At 46.5% G+C, this 26687-nt stretch overlaps 1 protein-coding gene across 1 annotated transcript; it reads left to right on the top strand.

Annotated features, from left to right (window-relative positions):
- Positions 1-12123: 12123 nt before the first annotated feature.
- OTOL1 (otolin 1) lies at positions 12124-16397 on the top strand. The gene is made up of 4 exons (XM_041406075.1): positions 12124-12427; positions 14183-14272; positions 15263-15334; positions 15502-16397. The coding sequence occupies exons 1-4, from the start codon at positions 12124-12126 to the stop codon at positions 16395-16397; spliced, it is 1362 nt and encodes a 453-aa protein (XP_041262009.1).
- Positions 16398-26687: the final 10290 nt, after the last annotated feature.

Below are 26687 nucleotides of genomic sequence, written 5' to 3' on the forward strand. Positions count from 1 at the left end.
GCCCCGCCCGCTGCCGCAGCCGCTGCGCTCGGGCTTGCGGCGCCGGGGAGCGGGGGAGGAGGAGCGGCGGAGCCGGGCTCGGGGAAACCCGTGGGATGGAGCTGGCTGGCACCTCCGGGACGCCAGCTGTTTCCCCGGAGAGCCGTGTTTCCCTGGCTTTTCCCGGCGCTGGCGTCATGCGCTCGGCGGCCGCGCTGCGGGATGCGCCAGAGCTGCCCCGCACAGAGCGGCTTCTTATCGCATCCCTCTGTCGCGACAGACACACTTCATATCGCACCCTTCCATCGCGACAGACACTCCTGCAGCGCGGTTATCCTGCCAAGGGTGCCGGCAGGTGCCTGCGAACATCCCGGCTCTAAGGGGATGAGTGGGAAGCAGCCGGAGCTGCAGCGCAGTGTTCCAGCGGGAGGAGAGGGGGTTTGGGGTGATTTCAGACTGATCAGGTACCCCCAGGTGTCAGGCGAGGGGTCTGCAGAAAGGAGAGACAGGGATGGACAGGAATTCACAAGACTTAATCTGAAATCGTGGAATACAGCACGACCCTGCCAATCATGAGGCTCAGCTTTGTGTAGTTCATTCTGTCCAGGAGATAAAAAATCTTAACGTAGTGTCCTGCTCGCTCCCAAACATCTACTTCAGAACATAACTTTGCGGTTTAAGTGAGGAATAAAAGTGTCAGAAATGCTTTTTCCCCGTTTTCCCCCCGGAGCAGCCGGATTCCAGGCACCATCTCCCTCACCAAACAAAGTGTCGCTGTTCTGGCACCCACCGGTGCCTTCCGACCACAAAGGAATGCAAACCTTTTCAGGGCCAGATGTAACAGCTGGGGTTAAAGCTGTTCTTTTCCTGTCTGAACACATTTTAACGATGCTTTAAAACTGCTCTTTCCACGGCGAGCACCTTTAAAGGGCGCTTGCACAAACAGGGCTGCGCAGGTGACAAAGGGGCCAGCGGGATGTGACGCTTTCATTCCCAACCCAGCAGTGCCTCTTTCTGCCGCTGCTATTTTTATGGATGTTGACTGTGGAACTGATGCTTGCTTAGCCTTTGATATTAAAATAATCACGTACAAAGGGTTTGTTCAAAATTTACAGATGGTTGTGTCCCTTTCTAGCCCGGAGCAGGGCTCTGCCTGTCCCGGAGCTCTGTGTTGTGTCTGGGCACGACTCGGCGTGGTGAAATTCCTGAGCGGGCAGAGCTTGAAATGGCCAGAGTGGCTTTGCCAGCGATGGGTGGGTGGTTGTCACCCAGTCCCCTAAAAATCTTGGCAAAAGCATTTTGGGTTATAAGGGCACTTGCTCTGGTGCCTTGTGCAGGCTGCCCTGGAGCAGAGGCTGGCCAGAATTGCAGAATAAAGCAGGGATGGATTCAAAGGCTCTCCTCCATGGATCCACCTTGGGGAGCCCCAGAGCCCAGCCAGGGCTGCAGCCAAGATGAACCCAAATGGTCCCAAAATGCACGAGCACTCACGGGGTCTCTCCCTGGGATCAGCTCTGCTCCATGTGCACATTGCAGTTCAGTGTCCAATTCCAGCTCAGCCCCTGCACTCCCATCCTGCTTGTTTTTCTCTCTGCAGCCCACGGGGTTTGTGCTCTTGGGCTGAGATTTGGATCATTTGTCCTTGGTGCCCAGCTGGAGCAGGAATTGTTTTGTCGCCCTGCTCTGCGCACAGAGCTCACCATCCCCTGATGTGAAGCTCAGAACGGCACCCTAAAGCAGCACAGAACCTGAAACATAGAAAAGCTAAAATCTGAGGCATCAGCTCCACACACCAGTTTAATTTTGGGTATTTATTCCAGGGTCTGAATTTCCCAGAGAGGAGTTTACAAAAAGCTGTCCCACAGTCTCCTTAGCACCCTGATGAGCTGCAGCTGCCCTCCTTCTGGTGGGCACAGAATTCCTGGACCTTGGAATCATTTTGCTTGGAAAAGATCTCCAAGATCATTGAGTCCAAGTGTTCCCAAACCCGCCACTAAACCCTGTCCCCAAATGCCACATCCCCACAGCTTTTAAATCCCTCCAGCGATGGAGACTCCAATAGTCCCTGGGGGTTCCTAAGACCAGGGGACTTGTGCAGCTGTGCCAGGGCTGGACAGCCCTTTCCAGGAAGGAATTGTCCTCAAAATCCAAACTGAGCCTCCCTGGGCTCAGCCTGCTGCTGTTCCCTCATCCCTGGGAGCACAGCCCGACCCCCCCGGCTGTCCCCTCCTGTCAGGAGCTGTGCAGAGCCACAAGGTCCCCCCTGATCCCCCTTTTCTCCAGGCTGAGCCCCTTCCCAGCTCCCTCAGCCCCTCCTGGGGCTCCAGACCCTTCACCCCCAGGTGAACTCAGCAGTGGCTGCAGAGGAAGGTTCCGTGCTGTGTAAATGCCTCGGTTTGCCTTTGGCACACTCTGGCTTATCAAACGGAGAAGGATTTGCCTCACAATAAATTTCAGATTTTCTGATAGTGGAGTTTTGTTTGCCTTGAGACAAGACAGGGCTGAGGGGCCCTGCCAGGCCCTGCTGGTGTTTCCAGAGGGAAGAACCTCCCGAGCCAGAACTGACTGAATTCAGGATGAACAGCTCTGTTCTCAGAAGTAGGACAGGGTTTAATTGAAAGGAGGCTGTGGTTTGATTTATCAGGCCCTGCTGCTGATAGGCTCTGCTTCCTCCTGATCTTCCTGCTCCTGCTGCTTCCTTCCCTGACTCAGGAGAAGCCTCTGGCTTGTCCTCTGCAAGGAATGAAAAGCAAATTAACAAAACAGGGAAAAAAAAAAAAAAAAAAAAGAAGAGGTGAAGAATTAACTTTTGAATTAACTTTTCTATTAGTGAAAGGTTTGAAAAGGAGAGACTTCATGTGGATAAATAAATTTATTTATAAACCTAATCCTTGCTGCAGGCTGACCCTTCTGCACCGAGCAAAGGAGCCCCAAAACCTCTCAATGCCTTAAAATCAGGCCTATAAAATAAAAGACGAGGAACACAACCGCATTTAATTGCCAACTTCCTCAGGGTTACCATCCTCCTGCACCAGACCTGCTTGAACCTCAGCCTTCCCTAAAAGCCCTGTGCTTGTCATGGTAAAAATCAGACCAAGTTACCTCATAAAGTAGATAAAAATACAGGAGTTTGTTTCCTTGTCTCCCCAGGGGCTGCAGCTCTGGAAGATCTGATCCCTTTTTGGTCTGGCCCCAGGGGATTTGTGTTAATTATTTCTGGGGATTCCAGCGTGGCTTTGGCTCCTGCAGGAAACGTCCAGCTCAGCCCCTGGAGACAGGAATAAAATCCCAGCCCTGCCACAAAGGCCAACATGGCATTTGTAGAGTCTGGGAGTATTCCTGAGCCCTGCAGGAACACTTCACAACAGGCCAGGCTCTTCCCAGCCTGGATCACCGCAGGATTTCCCAGAAAATCCAATTTCATAGAATCCCAGAATTCCAGAATGCTTTGGGTTGGAAGGGACCTTAAAATCATCTCATTCCACCCCTGCCATGGCAGGGACACCTTCCACTGTCCCAGGCTGCTCCCAGCCCTGTCCAGCCTGGCCTTGGGCACTGCCAGGGATCCAGGGGCAGCCACAGCCGCTCTGGGTGCTCTCTCCACCTTCACAGGGAGGAATTTCTCCCTAAAATCTGATCTAAGCCTCCTACCTCAGCAGACTTGAGGATGTTCCTGCAAACCCAGCGAAGCAACAACCTGAACTCTTCGTTTTGCAGCAGTGAGAGATCTGGATGTGTCTGTTCAGATTTTGTCTGGCTGGTGAGGCCACCTTGATTAATGGAAAAGAAACTTCCAGGGTAAGCAAGGAAATCTGTCAGGCTTTGCAGAATATTCTGGGCAGGGGTGATGCTCTGGCTAAACCTGAGGTGATTGTGTTGCTAATTGTGTTCCCAACTAATTTGGTGTGTGGTGATCCTGTCCACAGCCACCCTCTCCTGACAAATTAGAGAACAACCCTTTTATCTAATGACAGGGCAGGCTGGGTAAAGCCACCAGCGCCGTGGGGTGTGGTGACAACCCTTTGTGGGTGATTGTCTCTCCAGGTGCTCCAGGTGCCACCACAGCTCCAGTTTTGGGGGCTGGTGGCACTGCTCCGTGGGACGCTGGGTCTGACCCTCCCTCGTGCTGTGATTTCCTTGGGGATTTTGTGCCAAAGTCCTGTGGTTCCTTCTGAGAAATTCTGTTTTATGGGAATTGGGATTATTTATCAGCAGACTTGGTCTTCTCAATATCGATAAATCAATATCAATATCAATTAATGTTCTGGGTTAATTGGCCTGCACGCAGCTGGGGGAGGGGCTGGGTGGAATTCTGGGATCAGGAACAAGTAATTAGAAGGTAAAGGAATAATCAGAACAAGGGCTGGGCAGGATCTCCAGTCCTGGGTGAGTCACATTTTCACATCTCTGCTTCCTGCTGTGCCCCTTGGCCAATATTAAATTGCTCCAGCCAGGCTGGGCTCTGGATGAGCAAAGTGTGTGATCTGCTGGGATAACTGGGAAAACTGGGATTTGTTCTTGACCTGCAGATCCCAGCGTGCCCATAGTGCCACCCTCACTGGGATACCAGGTGGGGATCCCCACCCCAGGGCTGGGAATGCCTGGGTTCCCAAGAGTTCCAGAGGAAAATCCAGCTGCTTTGGGAGGTTCAGGAGAAGGCAGCTGAGTTTGGGGTGCTCTGGGAGGAATCACCCACTGAACACATCCCACCCTGTGGCAGGAGAAGATTTTCACCTGGAGAAGATCAGTCCTACTCATTCTAACACCAATTCTCCATGGGAAATTTCCTTAAAAATGAGGAATTCTTCCCATATCTGTTTTTGTTTGTTTGTTTGTTTGTTTCCCCCTATATAGGTTACTGCTCCCAAAGCAAACAGTTTCAAGCAGTCTCTTGAAACTTGATTTTTGCGTTCAAAAAAATTCCATTTTGGGAAGTTTTCCAGGGAAAATGTTTGGTTTGGAGCTTTGTGCTTGTCCTGGTTGGATCAGGGTGGCTCAGGGTGTGTGGGGTCGATAATTCTTAGGGCTGGGATGTTGGACAGGGTGGGATTGTTGGGGTGTCCTGTCCAGGAACTGGACTGGATGATGCCTGTGGGGCCGTTCCAACCGGGATATTCCCTGATTTTTGTACTTCAGCTGCAAACCCGTCCCTGGCCGAGCTGTTGGGAGCTCCTGGAGCTCCCTCTTGTGCCGAGCCTCACCTGGAGCAGCAATTTCTAAATTTTCCTAAAACCTCCTGGGTTTTCCTTCTCCATCCCACTCCTGCCCTCCCATCCCTGCTCCACCTGCCAGCCTGGAACTCCTTCTGTTGTCCCCCATTCCAGCACCAGGTGACATCTGGCACAGCTGTCACCTCCATGGAACCGGAGGAATCCTTCCCACCTCAGCACTTTTTGCCCTTCTTCCTTTCCAAGGGAAAAATGAGAGCTGGAAATGAAAAATAAGAGCTGGAAATGAAAAATAAGAGCTGGAAATGAAGTCACTCGCTCCTGGTCTAATCCTGGTGGGATTCCTGGTGGAATTCCTGGTAGGTTTGCTGGTGGGATTCCTGGTGGGATGTCCTGTGCAGAGCCAGCAGTTGGACTTTAATGATCTGCTCCAGCTCAGGATATTCAATTATTTGAGTCAGGAGATCTAAAAAATACAATATATTTTGCCATTATTTATAATTTATTACTGTTTTACATCCCCCTGTTTATTTTTTGGAGATCTTTTGCTGCCTCTGCTGCTTCTGGGTGAGTTGCAGAGCAGGTGGAGAGTTTCAGACATCTCTTCCACAGAAATCAGTGGGAATCTTACCTCTGATTTTTGTGCAAATCCAAAGCTCTTGCAGTGAGTTTGTAGATCAGAAAAAAAAAAAAATTCTCACTCTCCTTTGCTTTTTAATTCCCTAAATACCATAAGTCCCCCGAATTCTTTGAGTCCAGCACACAGACAGTTTCATTCCCAGATTTTTGCTTCCTGCTGTGATTTGAAGGTGCTGCAGCGCTCTGCCCTGTGCTGGAACCCTGGATTTTATTACACAGCCCAGATTAACCAGACCCAAGAAGAATTTGGGTGAAAGGAAACCAGAGCTTTCCGTTTCCTTATTCCCAAGGAGTGTTGCAACACCTGCTAGACTGAAATCACCTGCAAAGGGAACTCTGTGTCACAGGAACGGGGCAGGATCCTCTCCTGAATTAAATCTCCGAGCCCTCTGTCTCATGAAATGCTGATTAACGCGGGGAGCTGGATGCTGAGTGGATTTGCCAGGATTAAATGGTGATTCCAGAGGCTTTGCTGGGGCTGGGGGAGGGAATGACAGCCCTGCCCCAAAGGAACCTCCAGCCTGGAATTCCAGCCCCCCTCATTCCCGACCACTCATTTTCCCTGGAATCTGGCACTGGCCACAACAAGCCCAAAAAGCAAAGCCAGGGCTCTTGAGGACGCTTTTGTTTCCCGAACGCACAAGGAAAACAACACTCCCAGGAACAAAAAGGTGTCCATGACATCCCGGGGCTGCCTCACAAAGGAACCCCCCCGGTGAAAAGGGGAGCCAGGGAATTTTATCCCTTTTCCCTTTGGCTGGCTCCAGTTTCCAGAGGAGACAATGGATGCTTTTCTCAGCCCAGACCTCCCGACAAAGGAAATCCTGGGGCAGGGTTTGGGATAACACCTGGGGGAATATGTTTTACATCCCCAAAGGCTCTAAAACCCAGCCCTGGTGTGGGAGTTGAGCCCAGAATAATTCCTGAGCTGTAATTCTGGTGTGTCCCATAAATAACTGCGTGTTTCTGGTGCTCTAAATCTGCATTTTGGGACTCTCAGAGGGATTGACTCCTGGAGGTTCTCAAATAACTCCCCAAATGGTTATTTTTGGGAAATAGAAGCTTTTGGATCTCCTAGCCAGTAAATTTAAAGGGTAACAAATCCCTATTAAGGTGCAACTGCAGATTTAGGGGATTTGGACCAACATTTGGTGCAGGGGTTGTGGCACACACTGATGCAGGTTTTCCCCATCTCATCTTCCCCCTGATATCTGAATTTTAGTAACAGCAAATGTAACGAGACTGAATTTACAGGGAGATCATTTTATTCCTCTGAATCCAGTGGAAATCCCTACAGAGGGGGATATTTTCTCTAGCATGTATTTTATATTTTTCTATGTGTTTTCTCTAGTCAAGCATTTAAAATCCTACATGAATCTTTGCTCTCTTTCTATGTAAATGAAATAATTTTTACCCCATGCAGCATTTAAGTTCTCATCACAAATGAATCCTCTCTACCCCAAAATTAAGCTGAAAACAGAACAACTATAAAGGCAAAACCCAAAGATTATTTTCTCATTAGTTTTCAGGTTCATTTCTCTCAAGCATTTAATTCACAATTTGATCATTTAGGGAAAAAAAAAAAGAGCAGATTACCATGCAAATTTGCTCTTAGTAAAGGGAATTTAACATGTGTTGCTCTCATGATCCCACAGAACTTTTTTATTTTCCCTTTACCCCTTTCTGCACTCCCAACTCAGGGGGGGGATTGTGATGCCAAAAATCTGCATTTTAAATACAGAGTGAAACCAGGACCTTGCAGAAATAAATGGACAAACTCCACTGCAGAAATAAACGGACCTTGCAAAAAATAAATGGAAAAATTCCTTCTCCTTTGAGTCCTCAAATGTCAAAACTCTCCTCAAAACTGTCCAGACAAATTCCTGCTGAGTCTGGTGGTACCCAATGAGACAAAAGAGGAGCATCCCTAAAATCCTTAAAAATCTTTGGGGTAGAGCCAAAACACCCCGGCAGCATCCCAGGGTTTGAGGGAAGGGTTGGATTTTTGGGATTTCAGTGTCCCCTCGTGTGTTGCAGGGACTTTGCCAATCCCAGATTTTGAGGGAAGGGTTGGATTTCTGGGATTTCAGTGTCCCCTCGCGTGTTGCAGGGACTTTGCCAATCCCAGATTTTGAGGGAAGGGTTGGATTTCTGGGATTTCAGTGTCCCCTTGCTCCTTGCAGGGACTTTGCCAATCCCAGGGTTTCAATGAAGGGTTGGATTTCTGGGATTTCAGTGTCCCCTTGCTCCTTGCAGGGACTTTGCCAATCCCCCCTGTCCTCCCTGCAGGCTCTCATTGGCCACAGCAGCAACTGGGACGAAATAAAACTGTTTTTCTCCCAAAATAAATTCCCTTTTTCCAGGTGCCATGGAGGGGGGGTCCTCCTGGGAGCAGGACTGTTTATAAGGTAGGAGAGAGTAGTAGAATTTAAGATAATGGGATTTGTCTGCAGAAAAATTTGCCTGTCTGTAATCAATGTATAACTGCATGGGGATTAGGATTTTTCTTTCCTCACACATCTAAGAACTAGAAATAATTAAATAAGATAAAGTGCAGTCATCTCCCTGATATTTAAAACTGATGGATTTGGGTTAAATTCCTGTTGTCAAATAGAATATCTAGAATTTTAGAGAACACACACACTAAAAAAAGTGTATTATTACCATTTTATTATGGGAAATATGTTAATAATTAGTAGATATTCAGAACCAATTAAATATGGATTAATTGATGAATTATATGGCACTGCAGCAAAGTTTAATTCTTCCTATTTTGTGTCCTGTGAATTATAATTTTAGTGGGGATGATTTTATATTCAGTGGTGGTGAATTAATGCAATGAAGGAGCTCAAAATTTCAGTTTTATTTAAGTGCATTTATTTAGAATCAGAGACTGGTTTGGGTTGGAAGAGACCTTAAAGATCTTCTTGTTCCTACCCCCGGCATGTAAAAAAGAAATCCTAATAATTATTTAAGAATAATTAATATAGGAACAGTCTTGCCCATTAAAATGAAAATCTGTTTAGTGATTCCTTGCTCTGAGGATTTGATTTTTTCAGGGTGCTGAGGTATAATTTGCTTATTAATTATGTTTTTCCAGTGTTTGACAGCAATCCATCAGTCTGGCTGCAGGACTGGAGAGTGGCTGGGTTTGGGGCTTGTGGTGTGTGAGGAAAACTCAGGAATGGTTTGGATTTGAGAGCTGATTTAGGATTTCCCATAAAGTTATTAAATCCCTAAAGCCCCTGGGGGGTTTTGTGTGTAAATAATGGGTTTATTTACTTATCTCCAGCTGCTACAGGATGCACTGAGATATAGACCCAGTGCTGCAGTGAGGAGATTGTTCAAAAGGAGAAATTGGGGTTTTTTTTCCCTTTTTCCAGATGATCCTTTTTCTGCTTTTTCTCCTTTTTTTTTCCTCATTTTTCTGTGTGGCTGCAGCTGCAGTCTCTGGCTGCTCCCTGCCTGCCCGTGCTGAGCATCTCCTTCCACACCAACTTCCCAGGAAAACTCTTCATGGTAAGGGAAAGAAATCCCAGCCTTGGACCAAAATCTGGCCATGGCATCCTGTTCTAATTAAACACACTCATGGAAAAAGGATAATTTATCCTTATGGATTGAATGGTCCCAGTGGGCAACTGCTGAGTTTTATTTTCTTTTTTGTTAGGGGTGGGATTAAATGTGTGAGATGGTATTTTTGGTTTGGATTTAGGTGTTTATTAGTTTTTATTTAGATTATAGTTTCACAAATTGTGAGTTTTGTAGTATTTTACTCTAACAAATTAAAAATGGAGTTGTATCTTTTTATATGTTTGGGTTTTTTTTAAAGGATAAACTGTTTAATTAAGAAATGACACAAATTATTTTTATTTTTAATTTAATAACTACTTGTGGCTTGTAATGTGGATTTTTTATTTAATTATACAACACCACTTAAATTAATGAAGAAGAAGGTGAAGAAGATTTGCCTCTGATTTAAAATTTTTATCTTGTTTTATATATATTATTATATTTTAAAACTTTAAACTTTAAGTTTTTCTACTATATGTTCTTACACACTTTTATTTAAACCACACATTTATAATCTTAGTTTATAATTTAATTTTGGAAGTTTTTTCTACAGCCTCAGGTCAAATGCAGTATTCTCTTGGGCGTCAGTGCTAAATTCTAAAATCCTCAGCAGATTCCAACATCCAGCTGTGTCCACTGGGGGTTTTATGTGGGGAATCAATTTTCCATTAAATGATTTTGGTTTTTTGAAAATGGTGAGGGGAAAAAAAATAAAAAATCACTCTTTCCTCTAAAAGGGACTTGTTAAAGATGGAAAGGTGCTGCTGCATCCCCCAATGCCTGGTGTGGAGCTGGATCTCCTCCTGCCCTCTGGCTGACAGGGTGGGGTGGTCTCTCCTGGAGGTTTCCCATGCTGTGGAATTCTGTGGCTCCTCAGGAAGGTTGGGTTTCAGCTCCAGCAAGAAAGGGGCTCTGTTCTATCTGCATTTACAGGGGGACCTTGCTTTAAAAAAGGAACAAAAGTGCTTTTTGTGACGGGTCACCTGAGAGGCAGCACCTGGCCTACAGGAAAAATCGGGGCCTTCTGCCTTTGTCCTTTCTCTCCAGGTCAGCTGAATCAACACTTGAAAAACAAAAAGAGCAGATGTGAAAGGTTACACTAAAAAAATCCAGAAAATCAGGCAGATATTAAAAAAAAAAAAAAAAAAATCAAGATAGAAATTTCGATACACTTGATAGTTTTGATTCCAAAGTACCTGAGTTTGGAAAACTTGATATTTCATTTTGTCTCCATGTTTTCTTTTAGAGAAAAGCTTTTTATTGTGTGGTTGTGTTGGACTCTGAAATTGTTATAGAATTCTCTCCATATCCTTCCAGGACCAAAGGGGGTGTTACAAGAGAGCTGGAGAGAAACTTTTCCCTAAAGGAATGGAGTGATGGGAATAACCTGGAGTTGAAGAAGGACATGGTTGGGTGGGATTTTGGGAAGGAATTCCTCCCTGGAGGGGCTGGGTTGGATTCCCAGAGCAGCTGTGGCTGCCCCTGGATCCCTGCCAGTGTCCCAGACCAGGCTGGATGGGGTTTGGAGCACCTGGGACAGTGGAAGGTGTCCCAGGGATGGAACAGTTTCAACCCAAGCTGGCCTTGACCATCTCCCGGCACGGGGCAGCCACAGCTCCTCAGGGAAAGCAGAGCCAGGGCCTCACCCTGGCATTGTCCTGGCTTTGGAGAAGTACAGGAGAAACAGATCCCCCAGCCAGGGAATAATGTGTCCTGACTCCATGATTCAGAATGCTGAGAATTTCTTTATTAAAACCATACTATATTACACTAATACTATATTATAACTAAAGTGTGGAACCCAGGGCACCAGGAATATTTCTGTGTCTGCTCTGGGGTGCCCTGATCCCCAGGGAAGCAATGACATTGACCCTCATTCATGGAGAAAGTTTCCTAGACTTCAAGATAGACTGGAATCCACAAAAGTGTGAAATAGGTTATAGAGACTTGGTGAGAAATTCAGATTTGGGATTTTTAATATGTTGTGGATGGAAGTAAGATGGAGGGCAGAGGGTGCTGTCCTGGGTTTCTTCTTCATGCTTCTTCTTCCTTCTTCTTCATGGGTTTGGGTGGCATTTTGTAATTAAACAGAAAAGTCTGCATTGCAGGGTCTTTGAGATCAATTATTAAGTTAAAAGAAAAAAATAATCCAAGTGTCAGTTCTTAATTAAATAATTTAGATTTAAAACACCTTGTAACAAAAAATTGCTACCTATTTTGCGCCTTCTAATAAAAAAACTACCAAACTCACAGTGGTAAAACTGTTTTACTAATAAAAAATAATAAACACTGAAATCCAGACGTAAACTACTATCTCAAATACCTTCCATCCAAACCTAAAAGAAACAACAACTAATACCCCAACACTAGATATGCTATGATACGATACGATACGATACGATATGATACGACACGATATGATACGATGCGATACTAAAGATACGAAAAGATACTAAAGAAAAACCTGTGACAGTCTGAGACAGCCAGGACACAGTTTGAGTGGCTAAACACTCAAAACAGCTTTCATCGCTGTCCAATTAACCAAATCACTTTGGGTAAACAATCTCCATAACACATTCCGCGTGTGCAAAAACAGCGAATAGAGCTCAGAATTGTTTTCTCTTCTTCTCTGAGGTTCTCACTGCCTATCCCAGAAAAAATCCTTGGAAATCTTGTGCCTGCTGCTCTGTGTAGAGAGGGCTGAGGCCACAGGGCCGAGGCAGAGCGAGGGTTTCACTGTCTGTCCGTGTCTCCCACAGCCGTTGCCATGCCGGGCTGCCCGCGGCCCGTCCCGCTGCTGCTGGCGCTCGCCGCCGTCCCCGCGCTGGCCGCTCTGAAGGTGACCCCGGCCGTGCTCTACACCAAGCCCAAACCTTCCCAGCCGCCGGCAGCTCCCCCGTCTGTCCCGGGGAAAATCCCATTCTCAGCAGCGCCGGGCAGAGCTGAATTCCCCTCGCTTTTCCCCTTGGAGAACTCCACGCTGGACTCGGCCGAGTTCTTCTTCAACTGCTGCGACTGCTGCCCGCCCGCGGCGGGGCCTCGGGGCCAGCCGGGCCCGCAGGGACCCCCAGGTGTGCTGAGCCCTCTCTGCTGGGCTGGAAACGCCAAACCCAGCGGCTTTTCCCTCGGGAAATCATTTGGCAGGGTTTGTGCAGCTCGTGGGGGAGATCTCAGCGATCTGCAGCTCTGATGCTGGGTGGTTTTGGCTGGTTTAGGGGCCCGAACAATGCTCCTGATCACAACAGCCCTACATTCTTTTTCTCTTTCTTATCACAGCAGCCCTGCATTCTCTCATCTGACTTCTGCAAGCACAGTAATTTTAAGTGATACAGATTGTGTAGTCAGCTACCCCTAATCAATCTCTCTTTAACCCCTAAATCTTTTGCCTCAGCTCTTCCTGAGGGGCAGCTCCGATCGCTGCTCGACTGACTGGGACAGGAGCCAGGGAATGGCTGGAGCTGTTCCAGGGCAGGTTTGGGGTGGATATTAGGATTTTAGGGAAAGGTTCTTCCCCCAGAGGGTGCTGGGCACTGCTCAGGCTCCCCAGATAATGAATGGGCACGTTCCCAAACCTGCCAGAGCTTCAGGAGTGTTGGGACAGCGCGGCCAGGGATGCCCAGGGTGGGATTTTGGAGTGTCTGGGCAGGACCAGGGGCTGGGCTGGGTGATCCTGGTGGGTCCTCTCCAGCTCAGGATATTCTGTGATTCTGTAATTCTACGAAATGTGGGATGTGATCTGGATTTGTGCAAATCCAGAGCAGAAAAGTGAATGCCCAAATCCCTGCTGGCAGGAGGCCACATTCCTCAATTCTCTGTCCCTACCCTGAGCCCCTTGGATTCACAGCTTTAATTCCACATTCACTTCAACCATTCACTTTATGACCCCCAAAACTACCTTCAAACAGTTTTGCATCTTTACTGAAGGTTTCTTTAATTTTTATTTTTTGATTTTTTTTCCCCATTGCAAAACGAAATTAAAAAAAAAAAATGGGTTCAATTTTAAAAATAAACAAATGAGGCACAAGAAGCAGCTCTCTATAAAGGACCTAAATATTTAATAAAATACACTTTGTGTCTTCTTTCTACTGCTAAAATACACATCCACAGAGCACCTAATTGTGCTCCTGCTCTAATGAATAGTGCATCAGCCTGCAGAAGTTCACTTTAGTAGCACTAATACTGGAGACAGGAGCTATTCATCTGGGGAAAGGTGGGAGAATAATGAAATAATTCTCCTTTAATCCAATGCACTCCAGGGATTTTCACTTCCCATGGCATGGGAAAGGCTGGCTCATGGAAATTGTGGAGGCTGTAAAGGGAGTTTGATCTCTTATCTCTTGATGGGAAAGTCCTTGTGGCCATAATCTGCTCCCAGACAGGCACTGGGAATCTCTGGATTCCCAAGGGGATGGAAAAGGGAAAGGATTTCAATCCCTCCTTTCTGCAGTGTGGAGCTCTCAGCCAGGTTCCCCTTCTATATTTGCAGAATTAATTCTCCTTAAGGAAAGGGACAATTCCAAAGCTCTGGCAGCTCCTTGGATGTGCTCAGATATTAAAGAGAGATTAATTTCTGATGTTTTGTGAACCTCTGAGCTCCTGTGCCTCTGAGGCAGCTCAAAGTTGGTTTTAAAAAGTCTTTAACTGCGGCCCAGAGTGAAAGGCAAAGCTGTGAGGTTTGATGATGTCAAATAAAACAAGCAGCTCTTCCCAAGGTGATGGAATCACCTCATATACACTCCTCAATGCCACGTTGCTCAGGTATTGATGAAAATGTTATTTAGAAGTTAAACCTTGGAATTACTGAGATAGTTTTGTTGATTTTACAGGTCCCAAGGGGGAGAAGGGAGATGCTGGGCTGCCAGGGCCGCCGGGAACTCCTGGCCCTCAAGGTCCAAAAGGATCTAAAGGAGAAAGAGGTAAACCAGACTAATGGAAAATGCTGCTGTCCTCATAAAATACCACAAAATTACTAAAACCCCCATATTTTTAAAGCAGAAGAAGATTTCCGCTAGGGATTGAGCCCTGGAGAGGTTTAGCTGGCATCAGTGCAACATAAAATACCACAAAATTACTAAAAAACCCCATATTTTTTAAAGCAGAAGATTTCTGCTAGGGATTGAGCCCTGGAGAGGTTTAGCTGGCATCAGTGCAGGGACAGGAACTCAGGTGGTGGCAGTGTTTGTTCAGGTGGAACAGGAGCAGCTGCTCATAAAGATCTCACTCAAAAATTCTTGTTCTGAACAGAAGTTTGAAATCTGGATTCAGTTTGCTTTGGGTGAAGGACAGAAGTAGGAAAAAGCCACCACGGAAGTTGTGAAGGACAGAAGTAGGAAAAAGCCACCACGGAAGTTGTGTGTAGGGGTAAAATCTGCATTTCAATTTCAATTTCAATCTCTCAGGCAGTCGAACTTCAGTTAAGATGCTGAGCAGTCATTATCCATCAGTATTCCTAAAAGGAAACCCTGCCCTTCATCTGGGGCCTGGAGCAGCTTTACCCTGGCAGGATCCTGCTGCTGCCTCTGGAGAATCCCCCAGGGTCCCAGCACCAGAGTCTGGTGCTGTTCAGTCCCTGCAAACCCTTAGGGAGTGATTTACTCCTGGAAAAAGCTTTTTGGCCAGCCTGGAATGAGGGATGCAGAGCTGTCACCTTCTCCACCTTCCATGAAACAGCAGCAGCTGCCTCGCAGAGGGGCAGAAATCTGGGAGTGAGGTGGTGCTGGGGGCTGTGGGATCCAGCTGAGGCTCCTGAAAGTGTTTCCTCAAAACCCACCTTGCTCATGTCTGTTTTGTGTTTATTAATGAAGTGAGGGACACACTCAGATGGTCCCAGCAGGGTGTGATCTTTGCTGTGCTGCATGCACCAGCACCAATTCATTAATTAATTAATCAATGCTGGACTGTCCTAGGAGGAAAAGGGGAGCAAGGGGAGCGAGGAGCGAGTGGAAGTCCCGGTTATCCAGGGAAACCTGGGCTGCAGGGTAGGTCTGGAAAATCCATGATTGCTCTGACCTTTCCCTCTGCTCTGGATTTTACAACAGCATGGAAGGACCAACCCCTTTGGATGGTCCTTCCATCTCCAGAGCAATCCAATTTCATTGGATTTAATCTTCATTTTTATTGGTTTTAATCTTCCTTTTCCCCCTAGGTGAAGCTGGAGCCAAAGGCAATAAGGGCAGCTATGGTTTCCCCGGACTGAAGGGACAAAAGGGGACTAAAGGGGACACCTGTGACAATGGCACCAAAGGAGACAAAGGGGACAGGGGGGATCCCGGAGAGCCGGGAGCGGGCGGAGAACAGGGGGACAAGGGAGAAAAGGGGGACGCGGGGGAAAAGGGATACTGTGGGGAGCCGGGGGGCAGAGGGGCCAAGGGGGACAGAGGGGAAGGGGGCACCAAGGGGGAGAAGGGCAGCAAAGGGGACACGGGCACCGAGGGCATGCGGGGGGCGGCTGGCAAACAGGGAGAGAAGGGCGAGCAGGGCCGCAAGGGCGACAAAGGGGACCTGGGCCCCGCGGGCACGGCGGGCCCCAGCGGGCCCAAGGGCGACGCCGGCACCAAGGGCGGCCGCGGCGCCCCGGGCAGGAAAGGCTCCCGCGGGGCCAAGGGCGCCCGTGGGGACGTCCCCAAGGCGCCGCGCTCGGCCTTCAGCGCGGGGCTGTCGCGGCCCTTCCCTCCTCCCAACGTGCCCATCAGGTTTGACCGCGTGTGGTTCAACGAGCGCCACGATTACGACCCCGCCACGGGCAAGTTCAACTGCAGCGTGCCCGGGGCCTACGTCTTCTCCTACCACGTCACCGTGCGCGGCCGCCCCGCGCGCCTCAGCCTCGTGGCCAGCAGCAGGAGGGTGGCCAAGGCCAGGGACACCCTCTACGGCCAGGACATCGACCAGGCCTCCTTCCTGACCATCCTCAAGCTGAGGGTGGGTGACCAAGTGTGGCTGGAGGTTGGCAAGGACTGGAACGGGCTCTACGCCGGCGCGGAGGACGACAGCGTCTTCACGGGGTTCCTGCTGTACCCTGACGGTTTTGAGGTTCTTCTGTGAGTTTATGACCCTGAGGAACATCTTTTCCCTCTGGGTGTGAGAGGAGAAAAGGGCAGCACTTTGGTTTAGATGTTATTTTTTGAGAGGTTTTAACAAAAATGTTGGTATTTGCAAGGCCTGGATTAGTTTGAAGAAGTCACGCATCCTTTGCCTGTTGTCCAAGCACCAACAGGACCAGTGTGGGGAGGGCATTTCCCAGGACAGTTTGTAATTAGAATATTCAAATCGTGGAATGAAACTCCTCCCCAGCTCCTGCAGTCCCTGCATGGCCCAAGCTCCCTCTAGGAATCAGTTCTGATCACCTCTGATTTTGATAAAGTGCCAGGGTTTGATTTATAGAGCTCAGCCAGATGGGAACACAAGCAGTACGTTCCTTGAATACACCTGAAAAGATTTAAAGCTCTTTTATCCTTGAATCAGTGTTATTTAGTGCTTTAGTCTTGGTCTAAAAGAATATTAGATCAGTGTGAAAAACCCTCCTAAATTTTGTTCTTAAACAAAAATAAATCTGAAACTTTCAAAAGTAGCTGAGAGGTGAATATTTTATTGGCCTGCTCACACCACCAGGTTCTGAGCCTCTGATGCTGTGGGATCATCCTTGGGCTGTTGGGAGGAGGAGGAGGCAGAGGCAGCCAAGAACAGACTTTGGAACTCCCTTGAGGTGTGATGGCTCAGAGGATTTGTGGGAATGTTTAAAATCCTCATGGAGACCATGTGACCAGAAAACCTTAATCCAAGCTGGTTTCCACCTTAAAAATATTGAGGTATATTTACAAAATCCCTCATTTTGAGCTGTTTTTCCTCATTTTTTGTGCTGTGGTAGAATGACAGTGGATTGATTGAGGATGTGCTTTGTCTCATGATAGAGCCCTGTTAAAAAAAATATGCCAAAATATTTATTCCCTTTCACTTCTGCTTTTATTTTGTTTGGTAAAACTGTCCCCTCTTCAGGTTGCAGTGAAGCATTTTGACACCGGAAGAAAATAAATGCTCAGGGTTCTAATCAGGCCAGCAGCTCTTGTCAGTAATTATTAAAAATTATTCCAAAGTCATAAAAACACATATTTTGGTGTTTTCCATGTTTTTAATCGAATGTTCCACAGCTTAGCACTTAATTCTGTGATTTTAGGGGCAGGACTGGGTTTCTGGACCAGAGGAACATCAGCAGCAGAGCTTGGTGTCTCCCTGTGCTTCCTGCCCTGGGTTTTTCCCGGTGTTCTGGAAATTGCTTCCAGTGTCCCCAGGCCACTGCTGCCATCAGGAATGTCCCCAGCTGAGCTGTGCTTGCCCCAGAACAAATCCCACCTGTGCAGCCTGAGGGCTGGGGGGGGATTAATTAAAGGGATGGTATGGGCCAGGTGGGAATTCTGTATTTATTTGGGATCAGATACTTACTCTTGGCTGCTCAAAGGCTGATTCCTTGCTCAGCTCCTGCTCCTTCCATGCTGGATTTCCATTTCCTGGCCCAGGTAAGCCCCTGGTTCTGCTTTACTTTCATTTGGGTGAAAATGGATGGATTTAACTGATTTAGACCAGGGCTGCAATATCAGAATCCAAGTTCCTACATTTCAGCTGACATGTGCCTCGTTTTTTTTTGGAATACTGTGGCTTTGCTGGGCTGCTGAAAGTTTTCCCTTTTGAAAGAAGGAAAACCACCTTTTGATGGGAATTAAAGTGGATTATCTTGTGAGCACTGCTTGTTTCCTAGTAGCTTGTAAAACGTTGCTTAGTAGGGAATGTTTAGGGCGTTCTCCAGGCAGAGCCGGTGGTGTTTGTTCCCAGGAAAAGCTCTGCCATGGTTTTGTGGAAACTGCAGCTTCACCAATGTTCCTTGAAAGGCTTTCAGGCTGGAAGTGTTGGCACCAGGACAAGATTTAATGTGGAAATGAGAAGGATTTGCTCCTGGGTGGTTTTAGGTCTGGTTTCCTATTAGTATAATCTGTTAGAGATTTGTCTAAATTTATATGTGCATATTAATGTTTTCAAGTCTATTTTGGGGTAAATTTGAATCACTTGGCTCATTTTAATGAGTTTAATGTTAAAGAATAACAATTCTTTGAATTTTTATTTTTCTTTTATTTTTTGGTTGTAAATAAGAACTTGTTCAAGCACGGATTTTCTGTCTTCTGGGTCAACTCCTCTTGCTGCAGTCAGAACTTCCACACTTTATTCCTTTTTTTAGGAAATATTCCAGTGAGATAAAACTGTGGATGGACTGAAAATGTACTGGATTTGTTTTAGTGTATCTTAGTTTAGTCTTTGGTCTGCAGCCTCTAAACCAATCTGAGCATCAGGTAAATGTCTGGGAGAGGGGAGAATGAAAAAGCAGCTCTTGGGTGGCTTTCTGTTTTTTTTTTTTTCTGATGAAAGATCAGTGTTAATGATGGCTTTTCTAGATGTTAAAACTCTGATTTACTTCTGTCTTAGAAGCAGCCATGGGGCAGGGGGGGGGGAATTTCTGGTGCATCTTTCTCCTTGCCAGAGGAAACATTTATTTTTTTAATTAATATTCACAAATATTAACACAACTATTAACACCTTCCAGCTGGAAATACCTGAAGATAAAGCCTTTAGCTCTTTGCTGCTTTAATGATTCTGGGGTGGTTTTGGGCTGGGCTGCGTCCCAGGCAGAGCCAGCTCTGCTCTCTGGATGCTGTGCCTGTCCAGGAAGGTGGGAAACAGCAACAAGTTGAGATTTCCCAAGGAGCTGGAAGCAGGGCAGGGATCAGTTTAGCAGCCAGGTGTAACCCAGATGTCAGACAGGCTCCTGCAGGGAATTCTTAATTCCCTGTGCTGCTTTTTTTCCCGGTTTTCCCTCTGAAGGTGAATCCCAGCAGCCTCCAGCTCGCTGGGATTTGCAGATCATGGATCTGGCAGAGGGATCAGGAGGTGCCCCTGCTGTTCCTGAGCTCTCCCACCTGGAATGTCCCCCAAAGGTCCCCAGAGAGGGGTGGTGAGCTCACCCTCGCCATCCTTGCCTTGGTATGGCTGTTCCCTCTGGAATATTTTGGAGGAATTGCTTCAGGATAGTTCTTTTGTGTGCTCCCACCCACAAACATTTTAATCCAAAATCCTGAACTGGAATTTATCCTGAATATCCCATCCCAGCTGGCAGCTCGGCAGCCTCAGTTTTCCTCTGCAGTATTTGGAGCCAGGAAATAGTAAAATATTGGGGAAAACGCAAATATATGGCCCTAGATGTCACAGAGACAAATCCACTCAGTGCTTGTAAGATCAGCCTTTATTTCCTGGTATTATAAATGCAGCCTCACAAACAAAGAAAGAGCATTTAGCAGAATTGTCTGTGCTTTGTGTGGCTCTTTTCTCCTCACATTCACTTTATTTCTCCCCTCTGCAAACTCACAGCCTTTATTTTTCTCAAGGTTTTATTTTAGCTCCATTGCTATCCAGATTTTTCATCCCCCCAGGGCATATCCATTTGTTTGGATGACTAACTTGCTTTTCCTGTAGAAATCTGAATTTCTAACTTGCTGATCCAAGTCTCTCCAATGACAAGTCATTGTCCATCTGTTTGCTCCCTCCTGAACTGGTGCTAGGAGCTGCAGGGAGGAATAATGTCTGTGGAGCAGGCTGCAGGTTAGGCCTGGATTAGCAAGGACAGCCTCATGCCTTGTTTTCCCCGTGCTCCTGAGGGAAGAATTTCTCCACTCTCACTTTCCATGCCTAGGGAACTTGGTGGGATTTTACAAGAATTAAAAAAAAAAAAATTAATATTTAAAAAATATATTAAAATATTAAAAAAATTTATAATATATATATTTAAATATATTTAAAATATTTAAAAATATTTTAATATATTTTTATATTTTACTAGAATATTTTTTTCCCCACAATCATTAAGACCCGGGTTCCAGCTTCATCCCACCTTAAACCTGTGTTTGATGGACTCCCCTGCAGGTTTTTCAGGGAGAGCTGTGGAGGGTGCTTGCAGCAGGAGGTGCTGGGCTGTGCTTGCAGGGTTTCAGCAGAAGGGTGACTCTGTGCAGAGAACTCAGTGCAGCACCCCAGGAGCCCCTCAAAAACTCGTGTTGGGCGTGGGGCTGATGAAATAAGATGCTGAGAGCTGCAGGGCTGTGATTTATGGTGCAGGGGTGGAAGGAGCCATGTGAGCAGCTCACCTCATGTGCCAGGATCAATTCCTCGGCTGGTTTTTGGAACTCTGCATCCGACTGTGTCCTTGTGGGGCAAGGATTTGGGAGTGGAGGGGGCTGCAGGGACTTCTCTGCCAGAATCTTCCTGTGTGTCCCATGGAGCCAATGGCACTGGATCCAGGATGGCCTGTTGTTGGACAAGGCTGAGTGTCTAGGATAAAGGTTTTGGGAATTTTGGGGGGAAACCATGGGAGCTGCAGAGAGGAGTGTGGATTTGTGGGAGCAGCAGCCTCTGGAGCTGGTGCAGAAGGAGGGACAGGAGCTGAGATCTCTTTGGATCCCCTTTGGAATCCAGTCCATGGAGGAGCACAAATCCTTCCGCTGCCCTGGGAGGACCCCACAGGGAAGGGCAGAGGCTGGGATCCCTTGGGAAATCCCCCCAGGATCAGCTCTGTGTGATCCCTTGGGAAATCCTCCCAGGATCAGCTCTGTGCGATCCCTTGGGAAGAAGCAGGAGGATTGAGGAGCCCTCTCCCTGAGGAGGAAGGAGGGAAAACCTGGGATGAGCTGACTGCAGCCCCCATTCCCTGATCCCTCTGTTGGGATGACACTGAGCCCGGGAAGAAGGGAGGAAAGGGGTGAAGGTGTTTTTAAGATTTATTTTAAATCTCATCGCCCAACTCTGGTGATAAATCAACTTCCCCACGTGGACTCTGCCCTGCCTGTCCTTCCCTCACCCCAAACCATTCCTGGGTTTTCCCTCTGAGCAGAGAGTGATGGAGCAGCTCTGGCGCTGCACGGAGCTCATCTCTTGTGGCTTTACTAATTAATTAATTAAAGCCCGTTTGCGAAGCCCGGCTCGGGGAGCTGTTTGAACTCGGAGCGGCTCAGCCCGGCCGGGACCCGCTCCCCGCGGGGTTTGGGGACGCAGCAGGGACAGCAGATGGCAATGTGGCGCTGCGAGCCGAGCGGAGCCGGGAATTCGCAGGGAAATTCCTCGGGAAATCGGGAGGAGCCGGCCTTGGGGCTGGGCACAGGATTTGGGGCTGGGATGGGTTTTCCGTAGGCTGGGATGGATGGATGGGTTGCTCCCATAGGCTGGGATGGATGGATGGATGGATGAGTTGTTTCCATAGGCTGGGATTGATGGATGGATGGATTGCTGTTTCCATAGGTTGGGATGGATGGATGGATTGCTGTTTCCATAGATTGGGATGGATGGATGAGTTGTTTCCATAGGCTGGGAGGGATGGATGGATGGATGAGTTCTTTCCATAGGCTGGGATGGATGGATGGATGGATGAGTTGTTTCCATAGGCTGGGAGGGATGGATGGATTGATGAGTTGTTTCCATAGGCTGGGATTGATGGATGGATGGATTGCTGTTTCCAGAGGGTGGGATGGATGGCTGGATTGTTTCCATAGGGTGGGAGGGAAGGATTGTTGTTTCCATAGGATGTGATGGATGGGTTGTGAACCTGCTCAGGAGTCACTTTGTCCCCATCCTCGGGCTCTTTGTGTCCCCTTGGAGCTGGGCTCGTGGATTTTGGGATGGGGGGACACTCCCAGCCTGTCCCTTCCATTTAGGGAAGGTCCATTCAGGATCTGATGCCTTAGACCAAATTTGGGCCCACAGTGGGGTGGCTCATGTTTTACTGGTGGCTCTCTGTGTGTTTATTTTGATTTAAATGTTATTTTATCACTGGGAATCCGTGCCCACACTGAGATCTCTGGATGCAGAGAGCTGCAGCACAAATCTCAGCTTCGAATATGTGAATTGTTCCCCAACTTCAATAATCCCAAAAAGTCTGTGACCACATGGGGGGCTCTCTTTGCTGATTTTAATAAAAGGCTTGTGATAAAACCAACCAAAAATCTGAAATTCCACCATTTTTGGTGCCTCCACACGTGGAAAATGAGAAGGCAGAGAAGCTGTAAAAGCAACAGAAGCTTGGCCACCTCCCTGATTTGTGGTTCTCATCAATTAATTAGGCAGCCAAATGGTGTTATCTCCACCTGCAATTGATTCTTTTGGCTGGCAAATTAGTGGTAGACAATTAGAGATGTTCCTTAAAAGCAGAAAAAAAGTTCATGAGGCTTCCTGGAACCCAAATCCCCAATAAATCCAGAGGGTTTGCAGTGAGAGAGAGGCTCCTGCTTCCCCTTTAATACCTGCAGAAGGAGGAAAAAATGGTTTTTGCAGGTGCTGGTGCTTCTCAGGTGCCTCTTTTGCTCTGGAGCAACTTTTGGGGGGAAAAATGGGAGATTTGGGAGTCATTTGTAAGAGCAGGGTTGTTGTGGTTACCAAGCCAGGGCTCTCAAATCCATTTTACAGACTGAGGTCTCTACTCCATATCCAGGTTATTTCCTTTTCCAGATGTAAACAGGAATTTGGAAGCTCTTTTAGACAAATTAATATGCAAATTATCAACGTTAAAATGGTTATTAATATATAAATTTATCACATTTCCTATATATTTCTAGATCTAAATTTCTTCTGTGTCTTGGGCAGTTTCCCAGCTGAGAAGCTGCAGGAATAACAAAATCTGTTTAAAATCTGGATTTTGGGCTGGACTTTGGCCCCCAAAAAGCTCTAAATTGGGGGGTTTAACTCCTAATGCATAACCTCAAAAATGTTTAAATAAATAATATTTATTTGCAATGAAGAATAAAATGAAGATTTTTATTCATCCCTTAGGTGGAGGTTTGATAGAATTTAATCCTTATCTCTCAAAGGCCAGGTGATTTTAGGGGGGAGGTGTCACTTAAATCCTTTAGAACTGAATCTTTATGATGAGCTCTGCTCTTTTGCCAGAAAATTCAATTTGAGCTTTTAAATGAGGGTTTCCTGTACAGGTGAGAGTCCCCCAAACCTCCATCCCTAATTTATTTGACAAGGAGTTCAGGGAAATTCTGGGAAGCTGCAAGGCTTTGCTGGTAGATTGGCAACTTGAGTTTATGAAGCATTTAATAAATTTATTATTTACAATGGATTTATAAACAATAAATTTACTATTTAGAATTATTTACAAAACTTCCTCCCATGATAAAATACGGAAATAACATTGAGCTGTGTGAGGAGAATTGGAATAAAAATATTTGTGGGATCAGCCAGAGCAATGAACCTTTGGAGCTGTGGTGTTGAGGGGTGGGTTGGATATTCCAGATCCAGCTGTGGACACAAAAATGCCACAAAAACTGTGCAGAAAGTCACAATATTTTAAGCTCCTTAAGTGGAATTCCTGATGTGTGCTGGTAGGAGGTCACTGAGGAGTGAATGAAGCAGGAATTCCTTCGTGCCAAAACTTCTGAAGGGGTGGAAAAGAGCAGATTGGGAATTGATGCTCCCAAAATCCCCTGGGAAATTGGCCAAGCGAGCTGTGAAGTGGGATGGGCATTTTTTCCTGGAGGATCTGCTGTGCATCTCCCCCTGGCCTGGATGTGCCTCCCCAGAGGTTTTTGGTGGGGTTTTTGGCAGGAAGCTGAGCAGCTCCTTGGGCGGGAGCAGCCTGGTGGATTTGGGGTGCTGCCCTTGGGATCTGCTTGTGACCCCGAGTTTGTTCAGCTTCTCCTCTGTTCCTGGTGGGATTCATCCCTTTGGCTCCAGAGAGGCTTTAATCCTGATTTTTCAGGCTCCAGGGAAAATGAATTTGCCTCTAGATCCAGCCCTGTGCTGTCGGCACCTCCGAAATCCTTTTGGCATCACCAATCCTGACTCTCATCCCCGAATTTGACTTTAGAGCTGGAGCTGAGCACAACTTCCAGCTGAGTAACAATGATGGGAAAGAGCTCCAGGCTCTTGGAGCAGTAATCAGAGTTCTAAACAGCCACACCACAGCTTTTTCCAAATTTATCTTCCCATTCCTGCATCGCTGTTGTTATCCCTGTTTACCTCCAGTTGAAATCTTTCCACTCAATTGATTCTAATTGACTCAGTCACTTTAAGGAAAATAACTTGGGGAAAAAAAAGGGCCTAAATATATATATTTTATTTTTTTCCTCATAAGACCTTCCTAAAATGAAAAGAAAGATAAATCCAAATTACAATTTCTCAACAGAGCCCAAATTCATCTGTGACATAATTGGAATTACAGCATCTCTTGGCAGCCGGAAAGAGTCATCAAGGAGAAAAACTAAACCCAGCCCAGGCCCTGCAAAGTTATTTCAAAACTAAAATACAGCACTTGAGCAAAGAAATGAGTGAAAATAAATCCAGTTTTAGTGAGTTTATTCTGAGTAAAGAAGGTAGAATTGAAAATACAGGGATATCAACTCCAGGACTGAAATGACCTCACAAGCAATATCTGCATTTCTATGAATTCAGCACAGAAAATATTTGGATTTCAGCTCATGTGCCCATAGTACTCCATAATAGGCACAGGAATATTGGGTAAGGAAATGTCCTGATCTGCTCTGTTTTCATGGGAAAATAGTGATTTTTTTTTTTTTTGGCTGCTTTTTGGAGAACAGCTGAATGTACATCAGGCAAAATGTGGTGTAAAATATTCAGGAGGATCTACTGAGTGCTGGGGCAGGATGGAATCCTGGAATTAAGTTGGAAAATCCCTCTAAAGGCCCTGAACTCCCCCAGCACAGCCCTGACCCGTCTGCCCAGGTGCAAGGAAAACAAAATCCCTGCAGAGCTTCTCCTGGGAGCTGCTGTGGCCAGGAGCTGTTCACCACTCCCAAAAAAAAAGGGCCTAAATATATATATATATTTTTTTTTCCTCATAAAACCTTCCTAAAATGAAAAGAAAGATAAATCCAAATTACAATTTCTCAACAGAGCCCAAATTCATCTGTGACATAATTGGAATTACAGCATCTCTTGGCAGCCCAAAAGAGTCATCAAGGAGAAAAACAAAACCCAGCCCAGGCCCTGCAAAGTTATTTCAAAACTAAAATACAGCACTTGAGCAAAGAAATGAGTGAAAATAAATCCAGTTTTAGTGAGTTTATTCTGAGTAAAGAAGGTAGAATTGAAAATACAGGGATATCAACTCCAGGACTGAAATGACCTCACAAGCAATATCTGCATTTCTATGAATTCAGCACAGAAAATATTTGGATTTCAGCTCATGTGCCCATAGTACTCCATAATAGGCACAGGAATATTGGGTAAGGAAATGTCCTGATCTGCTCTGTTTTCATGGGAAAATAGTGATTTTTTTTTTTTTTGGCTGCTTTTTGGAGAACAGCTGAATGTACATCAGGCAAAATGTGGTGTAAAATATTCAGGAGGATCTACTGAGTGCTGGGGCAGGATGGAATCCTGGAATTAAGTTGGAAAATCCCTCTAAAGGCCCTGAACTCCCCCAGCACAGCCCTGACCCGTCTGCCCAGGTGCAAGGAAAACAAAATCCCTGCAGAGCTTCTCCTGGGAGCTGCTGTGGCCAGGAGCTGTTCACCACTCCCTGATTAATTTAAACAGAGAAATGTTTGCTGCTTGGAGTAACTCATCCTCCCAGGAGCTCTTTGGGCCTCCCAAGCCTGCTGAAAAATCCCAAAACGCTTCCATGCCGAAGGGAAAAATCATTCCTTTTGGTCAGATGCAGGGATTTTCCAGCTGGAGATGCTTCCCAGAGCAATCCCAATAAATCAGTGCTGCTGGGAGCATGAAAAGCTTCAGTGGGGCTGAAAGAATTTATCCTTTGGGAAAATGTGGTGTTTGTTTTTTTTTTTTTTTTTTTTTTTTTTTTTTTTTTTTTTTTTTTTTTTTTTTTTTTTTTTTCTGTGCTGCTTTGCTGGAGTCTGGGGCAGATGGGATTGGGATGCTGGAGCCACTGCTGGGCATTCCCAAGGGATTCTTACCAGCCAGGATCTGCTGGAATGAGAATCACTTCTCCTGGAAGCTGGAGCTCCTTTGGAAGTCAGTGTCAGCTTTGAAAACATTCTGCAAATCCATCCTCAACTGTGGATTTCACATTTGGACATTTTGTGTTTGAAATCCAGGGAATGGATTCCACCCCCAGGCTGGATTTATCCCTGAGCTCTGCTTGGGGCATCACCCAGAGCCAGGGCTGAGGGTTCATCCAATAATCCATGAATCACTGGAAACCCCTGGAATGTTGAAGGTCTGACTTGATTTTTGCTTTTCAATCCTGGTTTGAGCAGGATTACAGAAAGAGAGGAGCTCAAAATGCTTCTCACTTTGGACCCACCATTTGTAGCTTATTAA

The sequence above is a fragment of the Onychostruthus taczanowskii genome, unplaced genomic scaffold (assembly GCF_017590055.1).
Source record: "Onychostruthus taczanowskii isolate IOZ18803 unplaced genomic scaffold, ASM1759005v1 scaffold24, whole genome shotgun sequence".
NCBI classification, from domain to species: domain Eukaryota; kingdom Metazoa; phylum Chordata; class Aves; order Passeriformes; family Passeridae; genus Onychostruthus; species Onychostruthus taczanowskii.